The sequence below is a fragment of the Manihot esculenta genome, chromosome 18, assembly GCF_001659605.2.
Source record: "Manihot esculenta cultivar AM560-2 chromosome 18, M.esculenta_v8, whole genome shotgun sequence".
Lineage (NCBI taxonomy): Eukaryota > Viridiplantae > Streptophyta > Magnoliopsida > Malpighiales > Euphorbiaceae > Manihot > Manihot esculenta.
Genome location: NC_035178.2, coordinates 22,862,553 through 22,875,928, shown reverse-complemented (window position 1 = coordinate 22,875,928; position 13,376 = coordinate 22,862,553). Strand labels below are relative to the sequence as shown.

At 28.8% G+C, this 13,376-nt stretch overlaps 1 protein-coding gene across 1 annotated transcript; it reads right to left on the bottom strand.

Annotated features, from left to right (window-relative positions):
• Positions 1-5,350: 5,350 nt before the first annotated feature.
• On the bottom strand, positions 5,351-6,812 carry LOC122722453. Its single transcript, XM_043953154.1, has 5 exons — positions 6,694-6,812; positions 6,489-6,615; positions 6,110-6,403; positions 5,916-6,020; positions 5,351-5,830 (listed from the first exon to the last, which is right to left on the bottom strand). The coding sequence occupies exons 3-5, from the start codon at positions 6,317-6,319 to the stop codon at positions 5,351-5,353; spliced, it is 795 nt and encodes a 264-aa protein (XP_043809089.1). The 5' UTR covers positions 6,320-6,403; positions 6,489-6,615; positions 6,694-6,812.
• Positions 6,813-13,376: the final 6,564 nt, after the last annotated feature.

Below are 13,376 nucleotides of genomic sequence, written 5' to 3'. Positions count from 1 at the left end.
TTCAACAACCCAGCCATAAACATAAATCTTTTTTTATTTTGAACTGCAAGCATTTGGGTTTCATAAATCTAGATATAGAATCTGGCGGGATATTATTTGACAATGATGAACCTACACTATTTAGTTGCCCAGTGTACCAGATAGAATAGATGATTTTAATTTTACATATTTTCATTATTTTTTGAATATAGTTATATATTATTTTTATATTTTTCGTTTTTAATAATACATTTTAATTTTACATATTTTCATTATTTTTTGAAAATAGTTATATATTATTTTTTATTTTTTATTTTTAATAATACATTTTAATTTTTTTACATTTTAAATAGTTAAATAGTTTGATGTCCCTTATTATTTTTTTAAAAATCTTTAGTCCTTCATGATTTATTTTGTAAATAAAAAATTAAATAAATTATTACAAAATCATGTCTAACTTTATTTTCTTTAAAAACAAAAATGTTATAAATTAAAATAATAAATTCTTTCATATTAAATAAAAAATATTATAAAAAATTAAATTTAATTAAATTTTAGTGAAATCATTTATTCCCAAATAAATTTTTAGTTTCTACTTGTATATATATACATATATCGACAACATATATTATTTAAAATATTTTTAATACTATTTCAAAAAAAGATATTTTTAATATTAATTTATTTTAAATTTTAATGATTTACTCAAAATTTATTTCTTTAATTATAAGCATGGTTAATTAGTTAGGTATATCAGTTATATTGATTGTATCTGCTAGTATTTCTCCTTTTTCAAATATTTTTTAATAACTTTGTCGCTTTCTCTTAATTTGCAATTTTTTAAAAAATTCAATTTAAATTTTTATATTTTTATTCAAGTGAAATAAGTTTAATAATAATTATTATTATTATTATAAAGTTGCCATGGATAGATTTTTTTATAATAAAAAATTGTAGATATTTTTAACTTATAGTTTAGGAATTGAAAACAATTTATAAAAAATATAAATATTATAATAAATAAAGATTAATTTGTAAAATTATAAGGATTATTTTTTAAAAATTATAATATTTAAAGATAATTTAATTTAAATATAATTTTTTACTTATAAAAATTTAATAAATTTATATATTATTGATGTTTTCAAAAAAATTATAAACGAATAAATATTATATTATTCACTTTTAAAATATCTATTATTAATGAAATTATAATAATTTTAATGTTAAAAATTAAAAATTTATTTTATTTAAAATTAAAATGAATGATAGAATGAAAAGCCTATATTTTGAATTATTTTCTTTATTTTTTTTGAAAATCAATAGATATAAAAAAATAATAATAAATTATTTTTCTTATAAAAAGAGTAAAAATTAAATAAAAAAATCATTAAAAAATCATAAAAATTATTATTTTTACAATTATGACAGCGGCTTAATTTTTTTTTTTTTTAATTGAAAATTAGAAATTGTAAGAGTAAAATTTAAAATCTCTTAAATTTATTTAAATGTAATTACTATCAGACTAATCTTATTAGTATAATAGCAATTAATAAAAGCTGTTAAATTTATTTAAATTTTATATTTAATTTACTTTATTATCTATTAAAAATTTGATGATTAATTATTATATTAAATTAATATTTAATTATAATATTATAAAATAGTATAATACGATGGAAGACTATATAAATTAAGTAGAATGATAATAAACAAATAAAATCTTAGGAGTATAGCTTAATGCTAAATCTCATATCCACCATAAATAAAAAATATAGAGAGTTCAAAGTTAATTCGAATCTAAAAAAGCAATGGAGAGTCTTTTGTTGGGGAACGGCGGAGGAAATAAATATGAAGGAAAATTAATATTAAAAGTGAACTGGTTCATATAAAGAAAAATGAAATAAGAAGTCAAATCAAGTAGGATTTGATTGGATATAACTTTTATGATATTAGTATAAAATTGTAATTTAAAAGGATTAAGATTTTATCATAATTAATTAATTAGAAATTTAATTAAAATTATTTTAAGATTTATATAATTTGTTTATTAAAGTCGTGGACTATATTTGTAATTTATTTATTTAATATGTTAAATAAATAATTTTATACTAAACCCTAGGGGATTAGTATATAAGGGTCTCTTATGAGAGCATGTGAGTATTAACAATTGTGAATCGTCAGAATTCACATAAAAATTAAGACCTAACAGTTAAAACTTTTCTCATTCTCAACTCTTAAAATCATTATAAGATTTTTCTATTGGTATTTTGTATGGATATTATTAGACATTGTACACTTGGACGATATTTGATTTGCGACAACTCAACCGACACGAACGATTTTACATTTTTGCTGAAAAAAAATAAAAGAAAAATTATTTTCTCTACGTTTTATTACTTTTTTGAACATATTCATGTTCATGGAAAATTTTATTTTTTTTATTTTTTTATTGCATTTAATCCGGTTAAAAATCAACAAAGGAATGATCAAGAAGTTAGAGAAGTGTTGGCAAAAAGAAAGCAAGATATACAGGAGATGAGTGATAAGAAAATTTGTTCCAGGTTTGAAGATAGTAAAAAGGTAGAGGAGGCCAACCTAAAATGGCCGAAAAATCCAAATGAAGATTATGGCATGAAATTGTCAGAGTTTGAGGAATCCTCTAACAATACACCACCTGAAAAGGACAAAACAGAGTCCATTCCCCATATATGGTTTTGATAATATTTTTGTTATCCCCTAGAATGTTATCAGTTGGCTTTTACGTAGGGTGAAACAATTCTTGTGATATTAATCACAATGTCCGAAACGAATTATTTATTTTAGGCGATTTCCATTGCTTGCTCTATTTTTAATTATTAGTTTCAAGTCCAAACTAAATAATTTCTTCCTATTTAATTCATAATAAAAAGGAAATCTAACAATTAAAGTAAGAAATAGCTAAAAGCTCATCTTAATTAGAGAGCAGGTTATTGTACCATGTAAAAAAATGCTTTTCAATGTCTATTTTTTTTAAAGTAAAATTGATAGTAGTATTAACAAAATTTCATCAAATAAGGAGGGATATCATCTCAAATAGAGAAATAATCATTCTTAATATATTTTCTAACTAAAGTATGAGCAGTTGGAGTGATATGACAACGAATTTATTTAACAGAAATGTCAATTCTAAAATTTAACAAAAAATTACAATCATTCAAAATCAAACTCAGTTTAAAAATGTCTAAATATAAAAGCAGTTCATAAGAATGCAGTTATTAAAAGGTAAAAATTCCGTCGCAAAGAACTACTCAATGTCCCATAAACACTATAAAAACTAAAAATATAAACACTATAAAAACTAAAAATATAATTATGATTTTTTATTAATAAATAAACGAGTAATTTCATCATTAATAATTCAAATAATTAATTATTTATTTTAATAATTTAATTAATAAATTCGATCACTGTTTTTATGTTATAGTATAAAGGATTTAGCTACAAAATAGGCTTATTTAATTATATTTTTGTGAATTTTAAAGTATTTTTTGACTTAAATTGATTTTAAATAAAAATTAAATTAAATTGAATTATCTGATTTGGTTCGATTTAATTCAATTTGATTAGTTGGATTTTTTAATAGACTTTTTATTTTTTACATTTTATTTTTAATATTTTAAAATTTAATTGAAATATTTCAATATTAATTATGATCTAAACTCTTTATATTATAAAAAATAATATATTATTATCATTAATCGATTCGGTTTGATTTTTCTATTTATTTTTACTAAAATTGAATTGAATAGAAATAATAAAAAATTTTAAATTAAAAATCAAATCAAATTAAAATAAATAAAAAACTGAACTGAATTTCTGAATTAATTCAATTCAATCGATTTTTGATTGAATACAATACTGCTCACCCCTAATAACTTCAATTATAGTTTACAACTTAGCTTACTATATGGATAATTTCCGATTGACTAGGGCTATTTAATAGTTGGTTTAAATTAAATTTAAATTCAAATCAGTTTTATTCTCATAAAAATAATTATTTGGTTTAGCAATCCCAAACCAGTTCAATCCAATGTCACTAACTGGTTAACCATTATAAATTATTTAATTGCCTACTAGCTATAAAATATAATTAAAAAGTCATTCATTCATGTCTAACAGTAAGTCATTTGCATGTTTATATTTTACTGAAATAATAAAACTACAATTGAAAAACATAAATTAAATAAAATTAATTTAATTAAATTTAATATTACATTTCAAATGATAAAAAAAATTAAAAAAAAAATCAATCAATTTATAAATTAAACACTTCTCATTTTTGTAAACTATACTCCTAATTATAGAAACACATAAAAAAAAAAAGTTAACTTCAAAATAAAAGTTATAAATTTAATTTTAATTTTACAGAATTTAAAAAATAAAAATAATTTCTGCATATTATATTAACTTTTTTCAAAGATATAATTAAGTTTTATTTTGGAAAAAATTAAAATAATTTTTAAATTTTATTTTTTATTTTTTTTCAGAATTATGGCTAATTTTATTTTTATACAAAATAAAAAAAGTTGAAATAAAAAGTTAAAATAAATTATGTACATTATTTTAATTCTGTTAGAAATGTGGCTATACACTACAAGAAAATCCTAAATTACCAACGGATAATTCCGTTGGTAAATACTGATATTCCGTTGGTGAAACGGATCACCAATGGATCTGTGACGGACTAAGTCCGTCGGGAAAATCCTCGTTGGTAATTTTAATTACTAACGGAAATTTGTACCCGTGAGTGACAGTGACGGATCACCAACGGAATTTTCCGTTGGTGACAGTGACGGATCACCAACGGAAATTCCGTTGGTGACAGTGACGGATCACCAACGGAATTTCCGTTGGTGACAGTGACGGATCACCAACGGAATTTCCGTTGGTGACAGTGACGGATCACCAACGGAAAATTCCGTTGGTGACAGTGACGGATCACCAACGGAATTTTCCGTTGGTGACAGTGACGGATGTTTGGTTACTAATCCGTTAGTGAATAAAAATACAAAATTACACATCCCTACCCCTACCCCTTTAACTGTACATATACATCCATATACATCCATCTGTACCATGTATATTCATATACATTCACATCCACATTCATATACATCCACATCCATCTATATCCTGTACACTCATATACATGCATCTGTACCTGTACCCTGTACATTCATATACATCTATTTGTATATTCATATAATAAAAATACTATAAACAGACAAAACTAAATTACTCATTAAAATATATAAAAAACGTAATGAATTTGTACTACAATTATATTTTGGAAAAAAAATTATAAACTGGTCATAACAAAATGTACATACTAAACTAAACTAGCTAGCTCATCATCTGTATCATCATCACTATCTGTATGATGATCACCAATGACAGGAGCATCATCACACCGCTGCTGTGGAGACGGAGCTGGAGGTGCCGTAGGACCAGATGTCTGAGTGGATGTCCCAATACCCTGTTGTGCCATCATCCTATGCATAAACGTCTGTAACTCGTCCAGCCTTGTGGTAATTCGACTATTCTCTGTCTCTAGCCGATCAATTTTATTCTGCATCATGTTCATTGTTTCAATTGTAGGAGGATCCACTGGGGGTGCAGACGTGTATGATGCAGAACAATGAGCTGGCTCATGAAAATATGCTGAGGCCTGGGACCCTAACCCATAAACTCGACTCTTTTTCTGTCCGCCAACCGCTTCGTAGTACAGTTGGGCCTCATTTATGGGCGTTGGCTCATTGCTTTCCTCCTGTTGATGTGTAGCAGCCTCCTTCAGCTGTACGTATTTATCCTGCATTATAATTTTAAAGTAACATATAAGTAAAACAATTTACGTCAATCAAAATTGTTAATAACTACATTTAAGATGAACTTACATAAATAGCTTTTGATCTCGCATCAACAAACTCCTCCGTCCCCTTTCTCTTATGTGTGGCCTCAAAAAGCTCATGCGGATGTGGTTCTCTGCCTAGTCTTTCCCTCTGTTACCAATTATAAGAATTGTAGCATTTGTCATCGAACCAAAATATTTATAAGAAGATAATTATAAAATAAAAGTTATAAGAAATACCATCCTCCGCTGGTGGGTGTACTGTGAAACAGAACCGCATGCGTGCCTGGAAATGCCAGATCCTGAACCTCCAGCCTCACTGCGCCTATTGGTAGAAAACTTCTCACACTTCTCTTTGTATTCAGAAGTGTTCCAAGTTTCCTGCCACTTCCTCAAAACATAATCAGGGGTTGCAAGATTCTTCGCCTTTCCTTTCCGGATTTCCCACATTAAGCCCCTGTATCGCTCAGCTGCCTTTTTCTGCTAGGCAATTTTTACCAAGCTGTCAATTGCTTGGTCCCATAGAAAGTATTTCTGCAAAAAGATTACATTTTATGATTAGATAGTAATTAAACAGTTCAAAAATAGATGATAAACTGATAAAATAAATATGCTTCACCTTGAATTCCTGCCAATAAAACTCCTTGGTTTCATTGGGCACAGTCTTCCAACAGTGGCCTTCCTCGACCAATCTTTCTTTCACTATCAGAGTTATCCTGCGGCTGCACATCTCCGACGGATGCAAACTACATGAACAAGATAATTTTGAGTAAGTAAATGGTAACATTTAAAATATTGTAAATTAATAAACAATTAATTATTACTTGTTGTTAATGAGTGAAATAGTATGTCTGAATGACTGTGTTCCACCTACAGCAGTGGTCGATGCAGCTGATGCTGGAGCAGATGCAGGAGCAGATGATGGAGTAGATGCTGATGCAGATCCTGTCCCTCTAGTGGATGCAGTACCAGAAGGGGATGCAGAATGAGGTGAAAGTGTATGTGATACCGGTGGTCGTGGAGCTGCAGTAGGGTGGTGAGGATGTAAACTGTGACGGTGAGGTGGTGGAAGGGGATGGGGAAGCTGTGCATCGGCAGATGGTGTAACTGGTGTATATGATCGATCTATATGAGATGGCTGTACACTGGATGCAAGTGGTACCCATATCTGAAGTTCCGTATCCCCAAGTCCCGTCGGTGCCCGTGGTATATGCGCCTCATGCTCATGTCCGTCATCTGTATTCGCGTCCTCTTGACTTGCACTTGCAGGAAGTTGAACCCGTCCTCTGGGCTTGCTAACCCTTCCACGTCCCCTCATCTGTGAATAAACAAAAAATGTCATAGTCAAAAATAATATAAAGTTCATAAACATTATATTAAATATATACAAATGTATTAAGGTACTCACTGAGTAATAAAAGAAATATACAACTCCAAACTTCTTTAGTATATAGATGAATTTAGTCTGATTCATATGAATTGTACTCATTATCACCGTCTGCATCTGCATCAGAATCAGGGTCACTAAGGAATTCGTCTTCATCTGTCGAAACGTCATCATGAATCTCAGTCATTCCTCCGCTAGGATCATTCAGGCAGTGTTGTTGATTAATATCATCGATATTTACTTCAGCATAATCTATGTCATCTTCTTGAAAAGGTTCATATGTCTTTGAAGACGTTTGAGATACTTCAACAACGGGAGATACTTCAACAACGGGTCTACCTTTAACTTTCATCACAGCCCACCAATTATTTTTGTCACGACGCTTGCTCGGGTATGAAGCATAAACGACTTGTGTTGCCTGAGAGGCCAATACAAATGGCTCGTACTTACTGTATCTACGCTTATTGTTAATATCAACAATTATATACTGTCGGTGCACCTTGGTGCCCGTATTTGGTGTTGGATCAAACCAGTCACATTTGAAAAGTACAGTCCGCTTAATTGGTAGCCCTGGATACTCCAATCGCAACACCTCGACCAACTGTCCATAGTAGTCACTTTCTTCAGAACTGTAATTACTCCCTTTTATACATACACCAAAATTCATTGAGTTACTACTTGGATCTTTCTTCAATTCTGGTCTCCTGCATATTTCATTTAAATCTTCCCTTGATTTGATATTGTCTTTTGTCTTCCCCTCCACATTCATAACTGTATTAAAAATATTTTCAAATACATTCTTTTCAATGTGCATGACATCAAGATTGTGGCGAATCATATTTGAAGACCAATATGGCAAATCCCATAATATGCTCCGCTTACGCCAACCAGTTATCTTTGAAAGCCGACAATTTATTTCATGACTGTCAATGTCTATAACCCGCCTCAACCCAATTTGCTCAATTTCTTTTAGCAAGTATTCCCCAGTTCTAATTGGTGGTGGTGACTTCGATACACATTTGTTTTTAATAAAAGATGTCTTGTTTCGACGGAAAGGGTGGTCGTCAGGCAAAAACTTCCGATGACTGTCAAACCATATTTGTTTACCCTCCTTTCGTAATGTAAATGCATCTGTGTTTTCCATACAGTAGGGACATGCAGTGCGTCCTGCAGTGCTCCACCCTGAGAGCATTGAATAAGCAGGGAAGTCACTTATAGTCCAAATTAATGCAGCACGCATAGTAAAATTGTTCTGTTGGAAAGCATCGTAAGTATTAATACCAGTTGCCCAAAGTTCTTTCAATTCTTGCACTAATGGCTGTATGTACACATCAAGCTTCTCTTTCGGATTCTTGGGACCAGGTATTATAATTGTCAGGAACATGTACTCATCTTTCATACACATACCTGGTGGCAAATTGTATTGAGTTAGTATTACTGGCCAGGAAGAATATTGTTGCCCAGATTGATCGAATGGTTGAAATTCATCAGTGCAAAGGCCAAGTCTGACATTTCGGGCCTCCAGTGCGAAGGTTGGATGAGTTTGGTTGAAATGCTTCCAAGCAGGAGCATCTGAATAGTGGCGCATCACCCCATTCTCAGTTGCATGGTCATTGTGCCAAGTCATATACTTAGCTGTAATACATGACGCATAAAGTCTTTGCAAACGTGATGTAATGGGGAAGTAATACATCTTTTTATATGGTATTTGACTCTTCCCTTTCCCCAAGTTGTGCTTCAGGCGTTTGAACCTTTCATGGTCACAAAATTTGCATCGTGTAAGTTCTTTATCATTTTCCCAAAAAATCATACAACCATTTGCACAACAGTGTATCTTTTGTACAGGAAGCCCCAATCCTCGGACTAGTCTCTTTGTTGAGTAAAAGCTGTCCGTCATGACATTGTCACTCGGTAACATCTCCTTCATGAGTTCACAAATCTGATCAAAACACTGTTCTGAGAAATGATGTTCCGCCTTCAGATTTAGTAAACGTGAAACAGCTGATAACTGGGAGTGAGTTTCACAGCCAGGCCATAGTTCTTGATTAGATGCATTTAACATATCATACAGTTTCTGTGTAGCCGAGTTTGGCATCTCATATGTATCATTATGCATTACATGACAGCTTGTTGCATCCATGACCATGTCCTCAAAATGATTGAAATTTGGGTGATTAACACTGTCAGAACCATAAGACATGTCTAAATCTGTATCACCATATCCGTCATGCACTTCAGTTTCACCGTGCAAATACCAAACAAGGTAATTTTGAACAAAACCATGCTTCATTAAATGATATTTAACTGTATTTTCATCTTGAAAGCTACGGTTCTAGCACTTAAATCGATTACAAGGACAGCGGATCTGATCGCCATTTAAATATTCTGTGCAGGTCTTAGCTTTCTCTAGAAATTCATTGATACCCTCTAAATATCTGGGATTCAGTAAACCGTCTATGAGACGAGCATACATCCAACTTCGTTCAGCAGTCATATTAACTACAATTAATATGCTGATATGAAAACAAATAACTTATAAACCCTATCTTCGAACAGAGCCTGAAAACCAACAATTAAATTGTGCATTATATCAAAATGATAATCTGATAACTACATTCATTTTGGAACAAAATATTAACATAAATTTGAACTTGCCTGATATCAATGGCAGTATCTTCTACTGGAGGGGAAGGTGGCGGGGCAATATAACCAGGTTGGTTAGGCTGTTAATGAGAAATTATAGCAATCAGTATATGTATTCAGCCATCATCCATATTAAAAATGCATCATGTTTGGAATATCTACCTATCCACGCACACTTAGTGTAAATTCAAACACATGCACCAAAAAATGTATCAAAAAATTAAACAAGCAAACAATTAAACAAGCAAAAAATTAAACAAGCAAAAAATTACAAAAAATCTAAGAAATTTTAAATCGTGGAGTGGGAAATTCGACGGTGGATGGCGGCGAACCTTTTGATGGCGGTGGACGTTGGATGAACAGGGCAGTGAACGGCCGAGAGGTTGGACCCAAGTTTCGATTTCAGTGAGCCCGTGGATATTGATGCTGAGAATAAGCTCTGTTGTCGACAGTCGATGGCGGCGAACCGTTGATGGCGGCGAACCGTTGATGGCGGCGGACGATGGATGCACTTGGCAGTGAACGACGGAAAGGTTGGAGGCAACTTCAAATTTCAGTGATTTTGATTTTAAGGAATTAGGGATTTCATTTAAGACTGGGATTTTGGCTCCAAAATTTTCACTAACGGATTACTGACGGATGGCTTCATCCGTTAGTAGTCCGTTAGTATTACTAACGGAATCACAAACCGTTGGTGAATCCATTAGAATCACTAACGGATTTCAAACCGTTGGTGAATCCGTTAGTATCATTAACGGATTTCAAACCGTTGGTGAATCCGTTAGTGATACTAACGGATTTACCATCCGTTAGTAAAATTGTGAATTCAATTTTAGAGAAATTAAAAAATTATTACTTTTAAAATAATCATAAAAAATTAAAATAATATATTTATAAAATATATTGTAATACCATAAAAGAAATGACACAATATTTTAAATATTTGAAATGAAAAACTCTAAATTATGACAAATTAAACTATATTGTTTAATTTAAAATTTATGAAATGAAAACTATATTTGAAAAGTATAGAAGAATAAGGAAATAAGCAATATACTCTTCAATACATGAGAACACATAATATAATTTCATATCGTTTAATGCATATATGACTAAATAATATTTAAGCCAATTTTATTAGTTTGATATTTTAGTATTTTATGATTTTTTTTAAATTAATTTTATTTAGATTAAAAGTTAAATTGGTACGATTCAGAAGGAAGATTTTTTCAATAAAATTTTAAAAAATAATCTTTAATGTAATCTAGATTTTACTATTTGATTATATATCCATATTATATATCTATATTATAGTTACGCGTTCTTACAATAAAATTATGATTTGGAGGTTATAAAAATACATGGAGCCACAAGAAGTCAAAAAATAAAAATGATATTATGAACAATATTTGATTATTTTCTATTATTTAGCAACTTATTAAGGTTTCACCTTGTGGTATTCTAATATATATCTCCTCCATACTTAGTTAATTTATCAAAAAAATTTTATGGCATTTTTGAAGCGGAAATCGCTTGATTATCTATAATTTTAATCATATTGGTTGTTTAGGAGTATAGTAGAGTAATTTCATTTGATTATTTATATTTGTAATCGTAGTTGAGCAACTTTCGCTCTATTATTTATGTTTCTAATTATATTCGTTCATTATGGGTGTAGTAGAACAACTTCTACTTTGTTTTTAATTGTTATATGATGGCGTTTTTTTTATCACTGTTAGTCTTGAGTTCTATAATGATAAAAATAAAAAAATAATTAATATTATATACAAACTAACAAATAAAATAAGGATAAGATAAAGTTAAATTATAAAGTGATAATGGAGTATAAAATAGTTATTTATTGTTTAACTAATAAATAAATTATAAAAATTAAATAAAATATTTAAATTAATCTAATATTACTATTTAACTAATTTTATTTTGGATTGAGTTGGATTAATCAGATTTAGTAGTTTAATTCGACTCGCGGATCCTCCGAGTTAACAAATGAACTTCTTAGAACAAAAATTTTAAAATTTGCGAAGAAAAAAACTTAACCATGTATAAATTTAAGGATTTAGCTTAACTGCAATAAACGTAAAAGATTGAATATAAGAATTTTAAATTTTAAATATAATTGTGATTAGATATAAATATTTATACTAAAATAAAATGCATAATTTATTTTCTCATCTTTTTAATAAAAAATATTTTATTTTTTAATTTTAATTTAATTTAATTTATTATTTTTATTTTAAATAATAAAATAATTTAATTTCTACCATATTTTACTTTCTAATTTTAATTTTATTTTATTTTTTTTTATTTTAAATAATAAAATAATTTAATTCTAGATATGCAATATTTACACACTATTTTTTTTTTGAAATGGCGAATATTATACAAATTAATTTATTTAATAATTAAAAATTAAAAGAGTAATATATATTATTTTATATTATTAAATTAAATTATTCAAAATTAAAAAAAAAAGAATAAAATCACTTTATTTATAAAAAATAAACTATGCATTTGCTTATTTATGAGAGCCACGTGATGCCTATCCCGAGTTACGTCCTCCGTATAATAGAAAGGAATCTATAATAGCAATTAAAAGCAACAAAGAGCATCTGGGAGAGGAGGTGAGGTCAGTGTGGCGTGCAAAGAATGCTACTTATTAATAGAATTTTATTAATAAATTTGTTTCTATTATTAATTAATTATTATAATTAGGAAGTGACAAAGAAAGAAAACAATTAAGAATCTGCCACCTTAAACTCATAATCACAGAAGATTAAGCATCTTTTTCAGAATCATACCCCTCCCCCACCACCCTACTGCTTATCTTCAAAGACATGCCTTCCTTTCCTCCTTACCTTAAGATAAAATCTCACATCATTTCTACCATTCTAATTAATAAATATCTTTTATTAATTTGGATAATTTTCTTTTTTCACTTTTATTATATTTTTATGATTAATTTTGTATGAAGGTTTACCTCTTTTAATTGAATTTGAATCTCTCTTCCTATATTAAACTATTGCTTCTGCTGCAATCAAACTCTGATTTTGGTCTTCATCTCAAAAAATTACAACATAAAAACTGAGTTGGTCCACACACCAAACTCATAAATTGGAATTAATTAAAATTATATCTTAACTAATGCTTAGATCCGTTCTTTACACGAGTTTCCTCTTTTGTTTATACAAATTATTTAATATTTTCTTTAATACCAAAAGAAAAATTCTGGATGAGAACGTCATTACTTCATAAGCCTAAGGCTCATACTAAATATTCTTTAAGGTTGAAGTTGTTCTTGAAATAATTTCAGAACAAAATGATTTTGATTCTTGCATTTTTATTGAGGAATCTTAGTTTGTGTTTCACGTTCTTCCATTTTTTTATTTTCTTTAATTTTTTCATTTTAATTAAATTTAAAAGTAATTCTTTAATATTTAAAATATAAAATTAATATTT